The sequence below is a fragment of the Mizuhopecten yessoensis genome, unplaced genomic scaffold, assembly GCF_002113885.1.
Source record: "Mizuhopecten yessoensis strain PY_sf001 unplaced genomic scaffold, ASM211388v2 scaffold7493, whole genome shotgun sequence".
NCBI lineage: Eukaryota > Metazoa > Mollusca > Bivalvia > Pectinida > Pectinidae > Mizuhopecten > Mizuhopecten yessoensis.
The window spans coordinates 257,035-279,631 of record NW_018407075.1 but is presented as its reverse complement, the minus strand read 5'-3'; the positions used below and the strand labels follow the sequence as shown (position 1 = coordinate 279,631).

Here is a 22,597-nt window from a genome sequence, read left to right as displayed (position 1 = left end):
TCTCTGGTTGAAAGGTCATGGGTCATGAGGACACGAAAGTGATCAGCCAATCAGAATTCCTCAGTTATCACGGGCTAAGTTCATTCGGCACACCTCGGCAGATCTCATGAAAGGTACTGGAATCGGCCGAGGTTTGCCGAATGGGGCTAAGTTCACAGTTCAGTCACTTTCCAAGATGGCAGCGCCCTTACGGTTTGACGGGAAAGTGGTCCTGGTGACAGGTGCCGGGAATGGTAAGTTCCCAGTTGATTTTGTATTTTAGCAGTGAAACCATTACATGATGTTTGACGACATACGATTTACATTTCAACAGACACATATGAGGTGTCCCAATCTAGGCTATAGCCTCGATCCCCTCAGAATCAGGACGCGGATCACAGGACAGCAGGATCCTAGTGATAGTGATCCGAAGAGTAGGAGTCCACTGTCCACGGCATAAACAAGTGGGACGAGCGACACGTCAGATCACTTTTCCTGATTTTAACTACAACAATCGATATCTGTGATGGTGTTTGTGCATCATTGACGATTGGATGCTATATACATTTGTTTAGAAAATTTTCGATGCGACATCATTCCGACATTCGGCGCACACCAGACTGACCTAAGGGTTTGGACAAAGTCCATCCTCTGATATTTCTTAACCGTCAGCGGCCATGTTTTCGAACGCATCGAAGCTATTACCGTTAAGAAAATGTAGGTTGTATGCATGCGTTCCCCCGTTAGCTTCTTTGGTTTTTGCTGTGCATTTGTTTTTTCCAATTTTGCAGGTATCAGGTAATTTAGTCGGGTCATAAACTAGGACGATATTAGCTTGATCAATATTGCAATGTTTATGAGCAACAAAGTAAGGTTAGACCTCACACTTGCTTCTGCATTATATTATTGTTAAAATAAAATTATGTGTAACAGGAAAAAGAGAAATTCAATAGCCAGAACGGGGTTCAAACACGGGACCCCCCTAAACTACCCTCCAAACTCTAGGCAGACGCTCCCAATCCAGCAACACCTGGTCACCAATGATCGACCCAGTCCAGTTCCGCTTCATTCCCCCCTCCTTTTTCTAAGTCTCTCCACCGAAGAAATCACTATTTATAATTCAGGATGCAAACGTTCCCCCAGTGCCAATTTTGTAACAGAAGACAGAGAAATTAGTAACAACCAGACCAGGGTTTCGAACTGGGGACCCTCCAAACTCTTGTTGCCAACAATTGTACCAGTCCAGTTCAGCTATATTTAAAATACAAATCGGTTAATCTTCACATGTATATCCCTGTCAAAGTCATTATATAGCTCTTTTAAATACATTTACAGGTACGCACTTCACTTATATCAACAGTATCGGTCACCATTGTGATTTACATTTTGTTTATGGCCTTGCAAACATTTGATGAATTCACAAATTTTGAATGCAGCATTCAGCATATATATGGAAAAGATCTGTTCATGTGTTTATGCCTTGCTAGCTTTGATCACAAAGTGATACACTGTTATCTCTGTCAAACAACTCTACGCAATCAGAGAATTAATTTAGATCTAAAATTATTAGTCTGTGGTGTGAGCTTCAGGCTATTCACTCTTGTAACAATTTTAAATCAATCCCCAGTGGTGGCAAAGGAAAAGGAGTGATGTCTGATTGTTGTTATATCCCTCCATTGGCATGTTGGTTTTCCTCTACCTAAGAAGATAAAAAAAAAAACATTTGTTCCCTTGAAAGCAATATATTCAAATTTGTAATAGATGCTACAATCTTAGTATGTGCATTATCATAGTCTACAGTATGCTGTATCAAGGGTTAATAAATGGGACACATTTATCAGTAAAGTAACTTGTTAAACTTGCTGTAAGTATGAGGTCAGCTATCATCAATGGGTTATCATATTTAAGATATATATGGTAGTAAAGTACAATGTATGATGTGTGTGCTAATCGGCTCTGATTTACTTACAGGTCTGGGGAGGCAGTATGCCTTGGACTTCGCAGAACGTGGAGCTTCAGTTGTTGGTAAAAGATTTATTTAAAACGTTTACATTCCCACCTGAAGAAAGATAAATATTTATAAACTGGTTACTTTAATTATTTAAATATTCTTCCAAAATGAAGGAAAATCTTCCCATTTTTTAATAAAAAATATTTAAAGATATTTGAAAGACCTAAAAATATGGTAAGTTTATTTTTGTAATTTCTTAAATTAGCTCTTCCTCTAAAAAAATATTAGAAAAGAAAAAAAATCTTACCAACCTTCAGTATTTTTTCAGTCATATTGCCTGAAACATAAATAAAAAAAATGTTTGCCAAAGTGATTTTTGTAGGATTTTTTTCAGGCATTGTAAATTAGTAACAACCAACTTTTTCAAAATTTTGATAGTCCCATTACTGAGATTGTCTCTTAGTACAGTGTATTGGGACTCATGAAAAAATTATATCTGATATAGTGGATCCTCAAAAACTTGGCGTGCCCCACAAGAAAAGGATGATCCCATGGAGGACTCAAATACAGGAGTTCCCAAAATCTTTCTTGATATATTAATTTAGATGCATCCAAGGATATCTTGATCAGCAGTTACTATAAAATGGTCAGACCATGAATTATACTGATACACATTAACCCATTCACCCCTAAACTTGCATTTGACCATTACCAAATCAGAGACTGGGCAAGTCCAGATTAAACATGTAGGTGTGAATGAGTAAACAGATATCAAAAGTTGGTTTTACGGAAATCACCATTTAAAGACTGATATGTGTTTCTTGGTCAGGTAAAAAAAACCTCTCATGATTTGAATCTTTTTTCTTTTGAACCTTTGATTTAGTTAAGTCTATATGGTAGTTTTTACCTAAGTTTCATCTAGCCCCGACACCAGACTTAGACATTTTGACAGATAAATGTTTGGTGTTGGAGAGACATCCATCTGTCAAAATGTCCAAGTCTGGTGTCGGGGATAGAGGAAACTCAGGCTAGTTAGCTTTGTGTTTAAAGATTTAGACTTTTGTGATATTAAGTTATCCTTCATTTTGTTTCAGTGAACGACCTTGGCGGAAACTTTAAGGGCGAAGGGGCAGGAACCAGAGCTGCTGATGTTGTGGTCAACGAAATCAAGGCTAAGGGTGGAAAGGCTGTGGCTAACTATAGTAATATCTCACTTCATCTTTGGTAGTCTGAATGAAGAAGAATTTATAACTTACTATTTACTTGGTAAAAAAATGAAAATCAAAAGTCTACCAGGGATATGTAGCTGTATTCGAGAAGTAGTGTAAAATTTACTTATTATTGGACATGTCATGAAAAGCAATATTTTAGATAAATTTAAAAAAACAACCCACCAGTTTCTGTAATTTATGAATAGACACCACAAATAACTTCACTATAAAGAGAAAATATTGTATAATGATCAAAATTTTAATGTCACTTTGGGCAATTGGATTTTTTTTGTCTTGTTTAGTCATCACACAACATTTTCAATGCTTTCATATCTGATAACAAATAATTCATGCTTGAATGATGTATGTGATTGTGTCCCGTCTTTTTGTTCTAAACTTTTTGTAAGTGTGTTGTACATATTTATTTCATATATTTTGATTTGTGCAACTGTAAGAAAATTTAAACTGTTTTTTTTTCAGATTCTGTAGAAGAAGGAGAAAAAGTAGTGCAAACTGCTTTAGAGAACTTTGGAAGGATAGGTAATACATGTTCGTTTATCAAGTAGACAATGTATTCGAAAATTTCTTTAAATATTTCTTTTGTTCAAATTTGCATCAGTATTAAATCATTGTTAACATATTGCTTCCCTGAAAGGATTGACTCTGTGAATAATTTTCATATCACTATAGTATATACAACTATTTTTTCTACATGATTGTGAATCTCGTATTTGTTTTATTGGTTGATTATCAGCTGTCCATTACTAATGTTACATTCGTATTAAAGATCACTTATTGTTAACACATCCGATGTTTCCACTGAATTAAATGCTTAAAATATGGTAGAAAATATATAATCTACGAAGCAACAATCTAACTCCAGTATAAATCTGATAATCGTTTGGTGTGGGGAATTTATATTCTGTGAGATAAGTACTTTTGAGATTATCAGGACAGATGATCCAAAATTATATGTATTTTAGTATTTGTTCCTTCCATGATCTACAGTATGAGGTGTGTGTGTAAATCACACGAGCAGCTAAATAGGGAAAAAATATTATCATGAAAATTAATTGATTTTTCCGCACATGAACTGATGTGTTAACGTGACTGTGATTTATTCTGTCAGATGTCGTCATCAATAATGCTGGTATCCTGCGGGACAGGTCCTTCGCGAGGATCAGCGACACAGATTGGGGTGAGTAGGGGAATACAAGAGAAAATCATTATAGATGTCATTATTTGTACTTGCAACTTCAAACAAGCTTTTCAAAATTGTAAGGAAGCAACATTCTCTTTATGGAAGATGGGCAATTGCGAGAACATTATCAACATTTGATATCTAATAACTTTACATGATCATCTTTAATATTATCTGAACTTCACTATTAAAATATACAATAGAGTGATGTGAAAAATAATGTATCTTAATAAATTAATTGCGAAGAAATGGTTGATCGTCGTTATTAAAAGGAGATGCACTATCTTAACCTATAGGGCATCATGTAAGCTATAATGCATCATGTAAGCTATAAGGCATCAAGTAAGCTAAAGGGCATCATGTAAGCTAAAGGGCATCATGTAAGCTATAGGGCATCATGTAAGCTATAATGCATCATGTAAGCTATAAGGCATCAAGTAAACTATAAGGCATAAAGGAAGCTATAAGGCATAAAGGAAGCTATAAAACATCAAGTAAGCTATAAGGCATCCTGTAAGTTATAAGGCATCATGTAAGCTATAAGGCATCATGTAACCTATAGGGCATCATGTAACCTATAGTGCATCATGTAACCTGTAGGGCATCATGTAACCTATAGGGCATCATGTAACCTAAAAGGCATCATGTAAGCTATAGGGCATCATGTGAACTATAGGGCATCATGTAAGCTATAAGGCATCTTTTTATAGCATCATGTAAGCTATAAGGCATCATGTAACCAGTAAGTAACACATTATTAAAGCGAACTATTTGAATACCTGACCTAGATCTGGATAATAGAAAGTTAAGAGGATTGAGTTCCAAACAATCAGCACTTTACTGAATTACAGAATGTGATATTTAGTTGAATAATGAGAAAGGAAGTAAATTGAAAGTCAAGAGTTATTCATAAAATTTCAGTTAAAAAAAACAAGATATGTATCTGTGTTGTCATACAGGGAGTCACAACTTAGTTTTGACTCTTTTTCAGACCTCATCCACAGAGTTCACTTGAGAGGTGCTTTCCAAGTCACCCGGGCTGCATGGCCACATATGAAGAAACAGAACTATGGCAGGTTCGTCCTAGTTCTCCATTAATCCCAATTAATAGGGTTCAACAATTCATTATTTCTTTGTTTGGCAAGCTTGTAACGTTTGTTACTTTATAGTGTCACAGTTTAGTCAATATAATGTCAAATATACTATATACATATTTCAGTAGTAATCCTATTTAATATCTATTGTTATCAGTTAAAGTGTAATTGATGGGAATGTTGTTATAATTTTAAATTTCAAAATTATTTGAGTGTTGCTTTTGAGCTGACAGTAGCCTTGGAATTGATTTAGAAATGAAAAGTGTGTTTTTGTTTTTTTTCATAGATAAAATGTCGATGATTATAGAAAAAATATGTTCAAAGAAATTTCTTGTGATTTTGTAGAATAATTAACGTAACATCAGCCTCAGGCATCTATGGAAGCTTCGGACAAGCCAACTACAGTGCTGGTAGGTATCCGCTGTGATTGGTGGAAGAGATGTACTTAAAATCAAAGTAAACACTATTGATGGAGCCCTGGTTCAGTTAAGAAGAAATGTTTAGAGTTGAATTCCAATGAAAGTCAAACACAACTCTATAGTGTAAAGTTGGTATTATTTGCGGGGGATTAAATTTCATAATTTTTACAGTCATCAAAGGTTGTGAAAAAATACCCTGTAAATATTTTTACTGAGAATTAAATTTGTTGTAACAGTATACAGACACGCAAAAAATGTATAGATGTGTTAACTCATTTACTACTTTTGTTATGAAACAATTCAAGTAAAAACAGCTTACATTCCAACGTACACGCTTTAATGAGGATCCCGTATCGGAGATACAGGTGCCCTATAGTATTCACTCTGTGTGTCGGTCTGTCCGTCCACAAATTTGGTACCTGGCTGATAACTTTGGTATTTATTTACCGATGTACATGAAACTTGGTCAAGATGTTCAGTTCACAAAAATACACATTGAGGTAAAAAGTCAAGGTCAAAGGTCAAGGTCATTAGGTTCAAAGGTCAAGGTCAAATTTTGCATCTTTTCACTGATGAACATTTTGTTACGACATGATGAAGCAAAGTTGATCTGAATTAAACAAGGAGTAAACCTAACCAAATGTCAAGGTCATTGGGTCAAAGGTCAAGGTAAAATTTTGTATCTTTTCACTGGTGAACATTTTGGTATGACACTTTGAAGCAATGTTGCTCGGAATTAAACAAGGAGTCAATTGACCAAAGGTCACTGGCACGGGCCAAGGTGAAGGTTAAACTTTGTATCTTTTCCCTGATGAAAATTTTGTTATGACATTATGCAGCAATGTTGGTCAAAATTAAACAAGGAGTAAATTGACCAAAGGGCAAGGTCACTGGGTCAAAGGTCAAGGTCAATTTTTGTATCTTTTCACTCATGAACATTTTGTTATGACATCATGGAGCAAAGTTGGTCTGCATTTAAAAAGGAGTCAACTGACTTAAGGTCAAGATCATGTGGTCAATGTCAAAGTCAATTATTGTTTAATTTTGTATCTTTTCACTGGTGAACATTTTGGTATGACACTTTGAAGCAATGTTACTCAGAATTAAACAAGGAGTCAATTGACCAAAGGTCACTGGCATGGGTCAAGGTAAAGGTTAAATTTTGTATCTTTTCCCTGATGAACATTTTGTTATGACATTATGCAGCAATGTTGGTCAGAATTAAACAAGGAGTCAATTGACCAAAGGGCAAGGTCAATGGGTTAAAGGTCAAGGTCAATTTTTGTATCTTTTCACTCATGAACATTTTGTTATGACATTATGGAGCAAAGTTGGTCCGAATTTAAAAAGAAGTCAACTGACTTAAGGTCAAGATCATGTGGTCAATGTCAAAGTCAATTATTGTATCTTTTTACTAATTAACTTTTTTTTATGTAATTATGAAGCAAACTTGTTCAGAACTTAACACAGAGTCAACTGACCTTAGGTCCAGGTTACGGGGTCCAAAGGGTCAAGGTCAAGTTTTGTATTTTTCACTGATAAACATTTTGTTATGATATTATGAAGCAAAGTTGGTCGGAATTAAAGAGCAAGTCAACTGACCAAAGATAAGGGTCACTGGGTTAATGGTCAAGGTCATTTGGGTCCAAAGGTCAAAGACAAAGTGGATCTCTGACTTTGACCTTGGCTCTTGATGGAGGAGGTATATAAGGTGAAATAAAACAAATCAAAGCTAACAAATGAGTATCGCACCGGTATTTACATTTCTGTTAGCCCAGCAAATATGGAGGTGGAAGGAAACAAGACTCGCATCATAGAACATGTAAAATGTATATTTTGCTTCCTTGCGATTCTTTTTGAAGTCCAAATGTCAAACGTCAAGCTCAGCTATATGGGTAGATTGCTTCTTGATGACTATGGGGGTGATATATTGCCACAATCGGGGCCCTTACTGACCTGTCAGTGTTCTAGTTGAAACCACAAAACACTTGTAAATGGGGGCTGTCCATGACTCAATGGCTGTCCCATGTTTTAATATCTTATTTTAATACTTTAAGACCAAAGTAACCTCGTACCTGTATTAGAAGTAGCTAGTGACCACAACATTCGGATTAAGTGTTGTGGCCAAAAATGTCATCCCCACAAATAGATCCGATTGAGACATCTCTGAATTTATTCAATTATACAGAAATTTTGTATGATGCTTATATTTTGAATCTGGACACCAGAAAGGATATTTATCAGTTATCTTTAAAAAAAATGTATCCTCATAGACTGTATTAAATGTGTAAAAGCCATTGTTATAAAAATCATTAAACCAATTTATTAAAAAAAATTATGAAAGATTTTTTCGAAATTCAGGCATGTACATATATGTACAATATGATGTATCAGTAAAACACACTATTCTAAACTGAGCCAAGATATGAAGTTATTTTATGATATCTGTATTATCAGGTGAGTAATATCTTACAGTAGCAAGATTGTATTCATATACTTTTGTCACTGTGTATATATTTATAGCTGCTTATCGTTCCCTACCCTTTGTGTTTTTCTTGTAAATTGACAAATTTTAGCTATGACATGTAGATTTTGTTAAACCACATGTTGCTATGGTAATGTTGTGATAGGGTGGCATAGTTGATAGTGCACTTGTCTTTCACCAAGACGCCCAGGGTTCGACTCCCCGGTAGGTCGTGAAAAGGTATGGGGTCACCTGCCCGAATACATGGGTTTTCTCGGGGTGCACCAGTTACCTTCCATATTAAGACCCACCATGTGCTAACATCCAGGCCAACAAGAGTGATTGATATACGTTGAACTAACTTGTTTCATTAATGTTGTAAAATAAATCAAGCTATTATATAATATTGTGATATACTTTTGATAAGTGAGGTTTTGTTTGCAGCTAAACTGGGAGTACTTGGTCTAAGCAACACCCTGACCATTGAGGGAAAGAAGAACAACATCAAGTGTAATACCATCGCACCCATAGCAGGCTCTCGTATGACGGAAACAGTTATGCCTCCAGGTAGTGTATATATGATGTATCAGTCTAGCGTAATCTTGTTGATAAGATATTATAGATTCATCTGTATGTAAAAGGACAAACCTGCTTTTCACATAATTTTAAAACAAAAGATCAAATACTTTTGAGATTCCTGAATTTTTCACTTGAAAAGGCGAAAATAGGACAAATTTTCTAAATATGTTTTACAGTGTCCTGGGTAATTATCACTGCAGTATAACTTGCGCCTTTTTGCCCTCCGTAATGAGGGCAAATTTATTACCAGAGTGAACATTAGTAAACAACATATTAAACATAGTGATCAAATGTGTAGGGCGAAATTAACTCTGGACGAACACAGATTTGATCTGGGTAGGACAGAAGTTTGACTGGGTAAAAGTCTCCCGCTAACAGTATCACTTTCAACGATTGAACATAAATCTGGTGTTCTGATGAATACATGTGGCGTTTCCTGTGTTGAACAGATATGGTGGCTGCCCTGAAACCGGAGTTTGTGTCACCCCTGGTTTTGTACCTGACACACGAAGACTGTGAGGAGACCGGTTCACTGTTTGAGGTCGGAGCTGGATGGATAGGAAAATGTAAGCACCAAATATCTTCAAAATAATCTGTATTTATTCTGACATTTAAACTTTTTAATACAGAAAAAAAATCTTGAAATCTTGATTAATCTATCTGCTGTTTTGTTATCCATATTTATCCCGACTTTTAAGATTTTTTCATGTAAAAGAATTCCCAAAAGCATTGCTTATCTGCTGTTTGTTATTTATAATGTAATTATTAAAAAGTTACAAAATGAAACATTTTCTATAATAAGGAGCTTTTTTTATTGCATGATTCATGATTAACAATTTTGATATATGTTACGTATACATCTCGCAATGAACCCAGGTTCTAACGCATGATCTCTCACTTAAGACCAGCCATGACACCAGAGTCTAGTAAGACTTGTAACAAGACATACAAATAGCATTTGTTTGCATTTCAACTTTATATCTGCAGTAGATTTGGACGGGCTTATTAGCAGGCATGGTCTAATTGCCATTTTAAGACAGTATTGAACATTTGACAGCACGTGTAGCACTGAAATATTAGACAGCATAAACTATTTGAATTTGGATATAACCATATTTAACCAAATAAAAGCACAGGGCACTTTATAAGCAGTGTGGGAAAATTAGAATGATTATAGTACCTTTCAAAATTCTCAAAAATACAATTTTTCCTAAAGTTCATTGGCAAAACGTGACGAGGGGAAACCAGAAAATGATAAAAGGGGCGCTGATAAGGGAATGGGGGATTCTTAGATCAAATATGGTAAATCTAAATATTGTTGCAGTCGTTGGACCAGATGTTGCTGCATGTTTCTAAGTATTGTGTTGGTAGTTGACTTAAAAGTAGGAAAGTCTAGTCTACAATGCAATTAGTAATGTCCATTTGGTTGATTTATATTTCAGTACGATGGGAAAGAACAAAAGGTGTGGTTTGCCGATCAAAGAACTCCGCCATGACACCAGAGGCTGGTAAGACTACTGTTTTGTCAGTTGTCAAGGTCCTCACCTATTGCATGCTTCTGTTTAACTATATATAAATATACAGCTGTTGTTTGTCAAAAGAGTGATATGTAATACATATAATATATAATATGTAATTAGTTTTTGTTTCTGCAGTCAGCTCTTGTTTGTTGAATCTTGTCATTTCATTTTTTTTTTATGCATAACTGAATTCTCAACAGAAAAGTAGTTCAAGGTTATAACTGTTTCAAAAAGTAAACTTTTTGGATATACAAGTTCTCATTATTTGCCGTTTGATCATATCATACCGGGTATTGTGCATACAGAATGTAATAAAAAGTGCAAGCTTTCATCATTAGGACATCATAGTTAAGTTTTACATAAAGATAATATAACACCTGTTTAATATTTATTTCTTAGTTTCATGGTGTTCTTTGTGATGTATTCAGTATATGTTCACTGTTAAAATTATTGTCCCAAGACTGGTAACTGTGACATCACTCCTGTTCGTGGGTTTTTGAATTTTTGAACCATTACAAATTTGGACCCCACAAAAATATCTGAGTTCACAGTATGTGACCATCATTCAAAGAAATTAATCTTAGGCCACATCCTACATGTATGCTCCAAAGATTTGATGGTCCATGGAACAAACAAAAAAAGATGTTACTTTAATAACAGTAGTTTTAAAAAATTGTAGAAATTTGGCATCTTTAGGAATGGCTGGCTAATCTGCTGTACATGATTATGTTTTAGTTCGAGATAACTGGGACACTATCACAGACTTCACCGAATCCTTCACGCCCCGCACAAATCAAGGTAAGCAAGTAACTCATCTTTCCTTCGTAACAAGGTGGGCTTGTAATTCACATCTTCCCTTCGTAACAAGGTGGGCTTGTTATTCACATTTTCAAATCAAGGTAAACAATTAACTCGACTTCTGAAATCAGTGTAGCATAGTAATTTCTTTCCTTTCAAATCACGGTAAGCAAGTTACTCACCTTCTCAAACTAAGGCGAAGTATTATTTCATCCTGAGACAAATTTCATTTCTCATTAAAGTTACAGGGGACACTGTGGCCAAGTGGTTGAGGTGTCGGACATCCTTGATACTCCAGGGGTTACGCTCACTTTTGCTCACTTTCGCTCTCTGCAACCCTGGAATAAGTCGAAACAAAATTGAAGGCACATGGCTAGGCATTCGATTGGTCTCAGGTAAAAAAGCCGGACCAATCACTAGGCAGATACTTGTCCTTTGAAGATTACAAAGGAGTGACAACTGACTTCAAAGCCAGCCTATTGTACTGTTACAGGACTGTGAGATTCTTTTGTTGTTCATCAAAAGGATCAAACTGGTCTTCTTGTATCATCCACCAGGTGGTGCACACTAAGCCTTCAATTTTACTATGACATATTTCAGGGGTGCATAGAGCATTAGTGAGCATAACCCCTGGAGTTTCAAGAATGGGTGTCTGACATCTTTGATCCACCGGCCCTCCACCACTGGGTCGCAGGTTCCAGGCCTACATTGGGCAGTCAACAGGTACTGCCCGTAGGTCAGTGGTTTTTCTCTGGGCACTCCAGTTTTCTTCCAGCACCAAAACCTGGAAGGTCTTAAAGGACCATAATAAGAACTGATGCACAAATAAACCAAACCCAAATCTGTTTTATGCTCAAGATAATGATATTGTTTGTTGTTTGAAATTAAATTTACAAAAAAGAAATGAGAGAATAAATTTGTTGTGTTGTTGGAACAGAGTCTACTGGATCAATGTTTGAAGTCTTGAAAAAAATAGACGAGAGCCCAGCAAAGTCGTCACGGGCCAGCTCCAGAGCAGCGTCCTCTGGTAGTGGACCAGATGTTGTAAGTTAGATATCTGTTTAAACAATGTCATGTAATCTAGGATGAAATCAGACTTTAGGGAAATATCTACTTCAGATCTGTAAATATTACATGTATTATTATAATAAATAATTTCTTTATTTGTGATATAATATTATACAATTATGAACTTTTGTTGAGGTGAATATGATGTGATATGAACCTGAAAAAGCAATATTAATCCAGATAAGGTACGCTTGTTTACCATCAGGGCCACCAAAAATGATTAATATAAGTGTATAACTTGCTTTATTATTGTTATTAAATAAAGAAGGCTTAAATTAAAGGTCTGAATATACTTATTCAAACCCTATTAAGACTGTTGATGTAGGTCTTAAATTAAAGGTCTTAATATACTTATTCAAACCCCAGTAAGACTGTTAATGTAGGTGTGGTATGTTTTTTGTTCCTAACCCATTCATTTGTTTCCCAGGAGGCAGCTAAACAATACAAACCCAAGCCAATCAAGTTCACCTACTCGGCGCGGGACGTGATGTTGTATGCTCTTGGAGGTACAATTTATTTCATTGCATAGATATGATTTCAAAAGAAAAAAGTGCAGTCATAAGTTTTTTCTTAGTTAACCGAAAAGTAAAAACAGAACAATTGATCAGAGACACATACACAACACTCCACAAACAAGGTTTGGGGGGGGGGGGGGGGGGGGGATATTACAACCACCCTGTTCGTCTATCTATCTGTTCATCTGTTCAAGAACCTTGTAAGCGCGACTCCTCTCAAACAGTTTGGTGGATTTTTTTTGCTAATTGTTAGAAAAAAATAATTATAATTTAACGCAGTGAAAGTAAACCATATGTTAACGTACTTGAAGAAAGAGATTCCTGTTTCAACGATTTTTCCTAGAGTTATGGCCCTTGAAACTAATTTCTGCTCCAGAAACCTTTTAAGTGCCTCTCCTCCTTAACTGTTTGTTGGAGATTTTTGTAACTTGACACAGTGAAAGTTCATCATGTGTATATGTGCATGAGGGAAAGGATTTGTGATTCAATTAATATACCCCTGCAAACATAGTTTGATTACCTAGGTAAGATGAAGCAGGGGGTATATCTTTGTTATTTGCAAAGTTATTTTTGTCTTCCAGGTAGCATTTTGATAATATTTATCACTATATTTCATACAGTTTAACTGGCTTTTTATCTCAAACTTTAAAAATGTTGAAGGTACGGAACCTAAGATTTCGCTTTTTTCTATGTAGTTGGTTCCTCCACCAGAGCAGCAGACTACCTGAATTTCTTGTATGAGGGGGCCGAGGACTTTGGAGTTATTCCCAGCTTTGCTGTTATCCCAGCACAGATGGGAATGGAGAATGTTATAACTCAGGGCATTCCTGGCATGGACATCAACCCAGCCAAGGTTGGTTAACTATGGATCTGCAGCTACAAAGTACTAAATCATCATAACCTGGGGGGGAGGGAGGGCAGTGCATGGTTTTCAGATACTTTTCACATGTCTTCAAAACCATGATTGCAATGATTAAAGCCAAATTTCTGTACATTCCTGTCTGAAGTGTAATAAATAATACCAAGCTATAATATTCCTGTTGGTGATGCTGGAATGTGTTAATTGGATGTGTCGGTTTCTGTAGATCCTACACGGTGAGCAGTATGTGGAGCTGTACAAGCCTCTGCCTACAAGTGGAACCCTGACCTCACAGGTCAGCATCGCCGACATCCTTGACAAAGGATCTGGAGCCGTCATCCTCATCAACAGTAAGTATTCATGACAACCTGGTCCAGGGGTCAGGGGCCGTCATTCTCGTCAAAAGTAAGTATCCATGAAAACCTGATCATAGGATCTTGGTGCCATCATCTTCATCAACATTAAGCGTCCATGTCGTAGAATGGTCTGGGGCTATTGTACTAAAAAAACATAAGGTATCCATGGCGACATAGACATGGGGTCTCGGGTTATTATACTCGTCAACACTAGAAATAGTATCCTTGACAACCTTGACAAAAGGTCTGGAGAATCCTCAACAACATTAGGTTTCCATGACGACATAGACTCAGGCTATCATACTGATCAATAGTGGAGCTAGTATCCATGATAACCTTGACAAAAGGTCTGGAGAATCCTCAACAACATTGGGTATCCATGACGACATAGACTCAGGCTATCATACTGATCAACAGTGGAGTTAGTATCCATGATAACCTTGACAAAAGGTCTGGAGAATCCTCTACAACATTGGGTATCCATGACAACATAGACTCAGGCTATCATACTGATCAATAGTGGAGTTAGTATCCATGATAACCTTAACAAAAGGTCTGGAGAATCCTCAACAACATAAGGTTTCCATGACAACATAGACTCGGGCTATCATACTGATCAACAGTGGAGTTAGTATCCATGATAACCTTGACAAAAGGTTGTGGGAATCCTCAACATTGGGTATCCATGACGACATAGACATGGGGTCTGGGGCTATCCTCCCCATCAACAGCAGTTTCCATGACAACAGAGACAAAGGGTTTGCGGTCATTATCCTCATCAATACTTTGATAATACCAGAGCTACCAAAATGGTATATTAAGGCAATATCAATAACAGGTGTAGTGATATATTTAAAATAGTTCGAAAATAATTAAATCAGTACATGATTTTAATATGAAGTGTAAAGTATTTATTTATCATTTAGTAAGTTACACATTTTTATTCAATAGTAAAGGACTTTCAATAAAAAACTGACTACGGATATTCTAATAGTATAACTAAATAAAATTATGATATCTAAAGCTTATGGTGATTAACAGAATCTTCCCCTACCCTGAGGGGTGATGTTTTTTGGTTGTCTAACCCGAGGCTCTGCCGAGGGTTAGACAAAGAGCCTCAAATTTCGGCTAGACAACCAAAAAAGTCACCAGGGTTGGAGATTTTTCTGTCACACCCTCAGGATAGGGGAAGATTCTGTTAATCACCATAAGCTTTAGATATCATAATTTTATTTAGTTATACTATTAGAATATCAGTAGTCAGTTTTTTATTGAAAGTCCTTTACTATTGAATTAAAATGTGTAACTTACTAAATGATTAATAAATACTTTACACTTCATATTAAAATCCTGTACTGATTTTATTATTTTTCTTCCATCCTATTATTTAAGTCACAACTCCACCGACATTAGGGTAAACAAAATCACATGTAGGGTATGAATATCGTCATTCACTTTTGATTAAGTCACAATTACCGGTGATGCATTTTAATGACGTCACAATTGAACACGTGCTAATCGGCACAAAGTTATCTCCCCTTAGGGGGTGACAAGCTGATCTTTTCCGGCTCAAAACAGGAGACACCTGTGAAGGGTTGGAGAAATTAATATCTTGGTGTGTGGTAATCTTATTTACATTGTGTAAGGACTTAAAATGTTTTCTGAAGGCTTATATTAATGTTAAGCAATGGACCTTTTACAGTTGAGACCTTTGACGAGAAGAAAGAAAAAGTCTGTTTCAATCAGTTTAACATATTTGCTGTTGGATACGGAAAGTTTGGTGGAAGCAGAAATTCAGAGGCAGCTAAAGCTCCGGGAAAAGCACCATCGCGGAAACCAGACTCATTTCTGGTGGAGACTACCAGCGTGGATCAGGTACGATCTTTACTTGTACATCTATGTATATGAGGCAAGGAAGGAAGGAGGTTGTCTAATTTTTGGAGCAATCTGTTCCTTTATCGAAGCAGAGAAAAACACAGAACACTTACATTAGATAAATACAAAATAGAAATATTATAGTATATAACAAATATTTACCGGAAGCAAATTGTCGGAACGTTTGACAACCACCTATTGTCTACACGTTGGAATGACTTCCTTGACCCATATACTAATTTAAAGCAATTTGTATCAAGATCAGTCCTACACAACAAATAAATTCATCAGTGTAATGATATTGGGGATCACAACGTAACCAAGTATTCATACTATTAGCCATGTAGGCAATAATAAGTAAACTTACACATAAACTTAAACAGAACAAAGAAATGTATACAGTTGAAGTACTGGATAAGTGAGAAAGCCTTTGTCAGAATTTCTTTGTCCTGCTCAGGTTTTTGTACAGCTGACACAAGTCATCTCGCATGAAATGTCTTGATGGTGTGAATCTTGAAATAAAACCCCCATGAAAAAGTTCCAGAAACAGGATCGCGAAATTCAACAACTATACAGTAATGATTTGACTAATTTTTGTTAGTAGTTTTTTACAGGAGATTAAATCAATTATAATTTCTGGAGTTTTTATGGGACAATTTTACAATTATAATAAAATGCGGTGTAGATTATGAAAAACTGAGAAAAGGTGTTTTTTCCGAAGCTCACAGTAATATTTAAAAGGGCATGGTCAAAGTAAACATTAATTCAGTTTCTTACAAAATTTCATAACATCCATTATGACTGTAATTTGTTGTGATATAGAGAATAAAAAATAAGATTCCTTACTGTTACATTTTTGTGAACAAAGTAAAAATGAATTTGAATAATAAAACATAAGTATACTGTTATGAAATCAAATTGATGTAATTTTGTGATTACAGGCAGCCCTTTATCGTCTGTCTGGAGACAGGAACCCCCTACATATCGACCCCAGCTTCGCTGCAATGGGAGGTAATCATCTTTGTCAAAGCTTCATATTAAATTATTTTTTTATCTATAAGACAGGTAGCACTAATTCTTGAATTGAGAATCTGCTAAAATTAACAGGTATTGGTTACATTGTATTACAATATTGTAAATTTGTGTCTGTTTCATTGTTTTTAGTGTTACCTGTATATTTCAATTAGATCATAAGACTTTGAATATTAAATTGGTAATTTTTGTTTTCAGGTTTTAACAAACCAATTCTGCATGGTCTGTGTAGTTTTGGTTATGCTACTCGCCATGTACTGAAACAGTATGGAAACAATGATGTCACCAAGGTCAAGGCTATCAAGGTAAAGGTCAAAGGTCATATATATCACTCATATTGTAATGAAATGTTTATTGTTATGATTAAATATTTTGTTAATATTCCCAACAAAATAAAGGACAGCAAGCTTATTTTGGCCTTAGGGAAAAGGACTTCAGAATACATCCAGCTCTTCATCAGCTCAAAAAGGGACCAATATCTAGTTTCACAAAAAATAACTAAAATCAGGTTTCATAAAAATTGATATGACATCGTGCAAGTAATAATTATAATACTTTATTTGAGTTTATCCAATCTAGCAGTAGGTAGACAATATAACATGTACATGTGTATGTGTGAAAATGAGAAATTCTGACAATGTAATGATACAATGCTACATTTTATAGGCAAGATTTGCCAAACCAGTGCTTCCAGGCCAGACCATTCACACAGACATGTGGCAGGAGGGCAACAGGGTCATGTTCCAGTGTAAGGTAAGGGTCAAAGTTATTTGTCAGTGTAAAGTAAGGGTCAAGGTTATGTGTCAGTATAAGGTAAGGGTCAAGGTTATGTGTCAGTGTAAGGTAAGGATCAAGGTTATCTTCCAGTGTAAGGTAAAGGTGAAGGTTATCTGCCAGTGTAAGGTAAGGGTCAAGGTTATATTCCAGTGTAAGGTAAGGGTCAAGGTTATGTGTCAGTGTAAGGTAAGGGTCAAGGTTATATTCCAGTGTAAGGTAAAGGTCAAGGTTATCTGTTAGTGTAAGGTAAGGGTCAAGGTTATATTCCAGTGTAAGGAAAGGGTCAAGGTTATCTGACAGTGTAAGATAAGGGTCAAGGTCATATTCAGATGTAAATTAAGGGTCAGTGCTCTATTTCTTTGTAAGGGTGAGAATGAAATTGCAGTGTAAGGTAAGAGTCAAAGTCGTGTTTAATTTTTAATTTTTAGTCATGTTTTAATGCTAGATAAAAGTCACAGCATATTCCAATGTAATTTTATTGCCAATCTCAGGTTACAGTGTAAAGGTCAAGGTCAGATTACAGTGTAAAGTTCAATGTCAGATTACAGTGTAAAGGTCTAGGTCAGATTTTAGTGTATCAGTACTTTAAAGGGCAGGGAAGAAACTTAACTGATTAAAAAAAATGTAAGTGATCATAACGTCTTTTCAATCACTACATATTTATGTGCTGCATATGGACTTCAAGATTTAAATGAGTTTCTTGGTTACCATGGTTACAGGTTGCAGAGTCAGGAGATGTATGTCTCTCAGGAGGATATATAGATTTCCATGCAGCACCTGCAGCTTCTGCCTCGACAGCTGCCCCCCAGGTAAGACATGACTAACTATGTTAAGGGACGGCTCTTCAATAATATTAAAACAGCTTATATGTTACTCCATTACCTTTGACAGTTGTTTCCAATATTTTTCCAGTGTAAGATAAATTATTCTACAGTCAGAAATATTGTATTACGTCACATTGAAAAATGAATGCTTAAGTGATATTTGGTTCTATTTTCTCCCATTAATTGTTGAAGGCTGCGTCAGACTTGAAGAGCGACCTCATTTTTGAGGAGATTGGTCGCCGTGCCAAGGATGATCCCGGCATGGTGAAGAAGGTCAACAGTATATTTCAGTTCAACATTACCAAGGGAGGAAAAACAGCTGCCGTTTGGAGTAAGTAGATGGCCATCTATGCTAAATGCTTTTCATTCTGACAGTGATTACAACTTCAAAAGAACTTTGAAGAAACTTTGTACTTCGGAGTATAACACTCATTAAAACATGTAAATGTGGGTAAAATGTCAAATCTTTCTGTGAACTTTTTTTCAAAAGGAGTTAGATAAAGACGCTTTAACCGATAACAAATAGTGGCTTACATTAACTTTCCAGGTAGCACATCAATATTTATACAAAACAGACGCTGATAAATAAAAACACAAAATATATGGAATACGTAAACTGTACTCAATCCACAAGCTAAATACTTAACAATATTCACAACTGAATTCCTGAAGGTGTTCTCAAGGGTAAATTTTGAAATTGTTTTCTATTTCATCAGTTGAACCATGACATAAAGTGCTGCAGTTTTTGACAAAAGTATGAAAATTTACTGGAATATTGCATTTGTTTTGCAGTCACAAAGTCTAGTGCTTATGTATTTATTTTATTGTGTATGTTTGAATGTTGTTTCTGATATATAATGACAAATAAGAAGGTGAATATAACTAAACTTTTGTGCTCTTATATCACAGCCACAGACATGAAGACCCCCGGTGGCGCCATCTACAAGGGGCAGCCGAAACAAGGGAAAGCTGACTGCACCCTCACGATCTCTGATGATAACTTCGGTGACATGGTCACTGGCAAGCTCAACGGACAGGATGTATGTATCTCTGGCTAACTAATGACCAGTTTAGAAAAAAATATTGTGATTGGAGACGTAGTTTTGATTATTTAAAAGGTTTTTTTTGTCAGAAACATATGTAACTTTTTCATATCGTTTCGTCCAATTGAATATGTTTTTTTATTATTTCAAAAAATCTGATAGCAAAATCAGAAGATATTCAGAATATTTATTCAAGCAAATTAATAAAAAGGGGTACATTTTTTTTTTATTATTATTTCCAAAAAAATCTGATAGCAAAACAGAAGATATTCAGAATATTTATTCAAGCAAATTAATAAAAAGGGGGTACATTTTTTGCATTTTGCAAATCCTCACATTCGAATCTTCCTGAAATAAATTTATTAGAAAAGGTGTTCACAAAATCGAAGGGATTAACGGTATCTTGAAAAACAATTTCAGTTTTTAGCTCACCTGGCATGAAGTGCCAAGTGAGGTTATGCCGTGGCGCGGTGTCCGGCGTCCGTCCGGCGTCTGTCGTCCGACGTCAATATTTTACTTTAAACAACTTCTTCTCAATGACCAAAATGCCCAGGGTAATGATATTTGGCCAGTAGCATGCTGAAATGAAGGGCTACAAAGTTTGTTCGAATGAATGACCTTCACCCATATTCAAAGTCACAGGGGTCAAATATGTTAAAAACTTTAAACAACTTCTTCTCAATAACCAAAATGCCCAAGGTGATGATATTTGGCCAGTAGCATGCTGAGATGAAGGGCTACAAAGTTTGTTCAAAGAATAACCTTCACCCATATTCAAGGTCACAGGGGTCAACTATGTAAAAAACTTTAAACAACTTAANTTTAAGGTTACAAGTGTGAGATTTATACCAGGTGAGCGATGCAGGCCCATTGCACCTCTTGTTTGATGTTAAGTTGTATGTACTATTAACCACAAAATTCTGTTATCTCACTGTTTTAGGCATTCATGAAAGGACTGCTGAAAATACAAGGCAACCTGATGCTTGCTCAGAAACTGGGAGAGTTGTTCCAAACCAAGTCCAACCTCTAAAAAACATTCAAATCTAAAATTCAAATCATCAGAAATCGCAAGTGTATATATGAGAAATATATATGTTCAATCAGAACAAAATGAGGAACATTCAGCACCGGTGCTATTGTTGTTGAACAAAGGAACTTTTAGGAAAATTTTGACAGTCTGTGTGCTAATTTGACAGTCTGTGTGCTAATTTGAGTGAACAAAGATGAACTGTGTACCTTCAAAATATTTTGAGAATTAATGAGAACTGGAGACTTGTGAAAATTCAGACCACATCAAAATCTTTTATTTGAGCCGGAGATGATAATTCTAATCAGTGTACGGAACTTGAATCTAGAAATTAAATGAAATGGTAGCATACAATTCCGCAACGGATACGTCATTCCATTAACCCTTTTCACCCCAAATACATTTCCTCTTTTTTTTGTCCTTAAATAGAAATAGGAAGAAATTGGTTATGGTATATTTTAACAGTCGATGGCAAAATGTGATTTGCAGAACAGGATTCGATCCTCTGGCACACTGTGAAAAGTTGTAAGATCACAAGTCACTGGCGCGGATGAAGTAAACTTGGCCTGCTGCAAATCAGAGCTTGCCACTTATAACTGCAACATGATGGAAAACAAATTAAAGGTGTAACTGGGGTGAAAAGAGTACACAAATTTAATTCTAGATATATGATATACAGCATTCTGCATTCCTTTGGTCGAGATTATAGTGAAAATGAATTAATCTTATATTTAACATAGTGCTGTTTTATTGGACATTAATCAGACCGTTATTAAATATTTATAATGAAGTGTTTGAATGTGTGATTACAGCGGTATAATTTATCTGTGATATTTCTGTTCCTTCCTGCAGAATTAAAGAGAAAGTAGGATTTGTCTGTTTTGTATATATGTAAGAAAGGAGAAAAAGCTTGACATAGTGCTAAGAGGAGATATAAAAAGTGGATATGAAATAAGAAATCATTGTATAATGTTTGAAAGAAACAAATGCCATTTAATGTTTAAAAATAAAAATTAAATTATAAGTAATTCAACATAATGTGATTGTTTATTTTTTTCTCAAATGAATTTGTCATGTTGAAACTGACCGACAGAGGCACTTATTTATTTCATTTGTCTCATAGACTTGCTCAAGATCTTGTACTCCATAAACATTCAACAGACTTTCACAGGTCACAGGTTTCAGATAGTTAAATTGGTCCTTCAATTGAATAATCAGTTAAACATTTCCATTACAAATGTACAAAAACTACCATTCTCTAATCATTTATATAATAAAAGATTTCAACAGGTGGATGAGTCACCTGCCTCCGTACGTTCATGGCGGTGTTGATTTTCAGATTGGGGTGAGAATCTAACTTGAGCATGTATTTGATACTATAGGCATGGGTAGAAAGGTTCATGGAGGTCCAAGGGTTACTACTGCATGGAAACATTGAGACTTGGCACAAAATCCAAGATGGCTGCTGGCCATGGTGCCCATGTTGTTAGGTCACCTGAGCTTTGCTCAAGTGACCTATTCCGATCACTTTCTGTCCGTCGTTGTGCGTAGAGTTTATATATTTTCAACTTCTTCTCAAGAACCAGTGAATGGATTTTTTTCAAACTTGGTCAGAATCATCCTTGGTAAATGAGGCTACAAAATTGTTAAATTGGTATTCCTACACCAACCCCTAGGACCAGGGTGGGGCCCCAAAAGGAAAATTAACCAATATTTCAAAAATCTTCTTCTCCAGATTCAGAGGTACTACAGTCATTTTCTCTGCATGGATACAAAGATCATCAAGGGCTTTATTCAAATTGTAAATTTCAGGACCCCCGAGCTATCCGTTCTCCCTTGGGGAGGGGGTAAAGTTTACTATAATTAATATAGGGAAACAACAGTTTTGGGTATATTTTGACAACTTTTCTGTAGGAAATTATTCTTACTTGTTGAGAATTATCCTTGGAGGAAGATGGTTTTAAAGTGTAAAATTTGGATTCCTACCCCAACCCTAGGGGCCAGG

General features: G+C 35.7%; 1 protein-coding gene across 1 annotated transcript; it reads left to right on the top strand.

Annotated features, from left to right (window-relative positions):
• The first annotated feature begins 125 nt into the window (after window positions 1-125).
• LOC110453744 (peroxisomal multifunctional enzyme type 2-like) lies at window positions 126-21,624 on the top strand. Its single transcript, XM_021502860.1, has 23 exons — window positions 126-233; window positions 1,951-2,004; window positions 3,025-3,132; window positions 3,622-3,681; window positions 4,271-4,339; window positions 5,334-5,418; window positions 5,782-5,846; window positions 8,764-8,886; window positions 9,348-9,464; window positions 10,341-10,406; window positions 11,154-11,216; window positions 12,154-12,260; window positions 12,712-12,790; window positions 13,495-13,652; window positions 13,885-14,008; window positions 15,717-15,889; window positions 16,831-16,900; window positions 17,120-17,226; window positions 17,588-17,674; window positions 18,418-18,507; window positions 18,715-18,853; window positions 19,432-19,562; window positions 20,506-21,624. Exons 1-23 carry the CDS (start codon window positions 176-178, stop codon window positions 20,593-20,595), a joined length of 2,223 nt encoding a protein of 740 aa, XP_021358535.1. The 5' UTR covers window positions 126-175; the 3' UTR covers window positions 20,596-21,624.
• Window positions 21,625-22,597: the final 973 nt, after the last annotated feature.

Excerpts from the sequence above, each read along its gene's own strand:
- LOC110453744 (XM_021502860.1), top strand. The coding sequence starts at position 176 with ATGGCAGCGCCCTTACGGTTTGACGGGAAAGTGGTCCTGGTGACAGGT. Across the intron at positions 12,261-12,711 it reads CTGGTAGTGGACCAGATGTT|GAGGCAGCTAAACAATACAA; the intron begins GTAAGTTAGATA and ends TTTGTTTCCCAG. Across the intron at positions 16,901-17,119 it reads CAGCTTCGCTGCAATGGGAG|GTTTTAACAAACCAATTCTG; the intron begins GTAATCATCTTT and ends TTTTGTTTTCAG.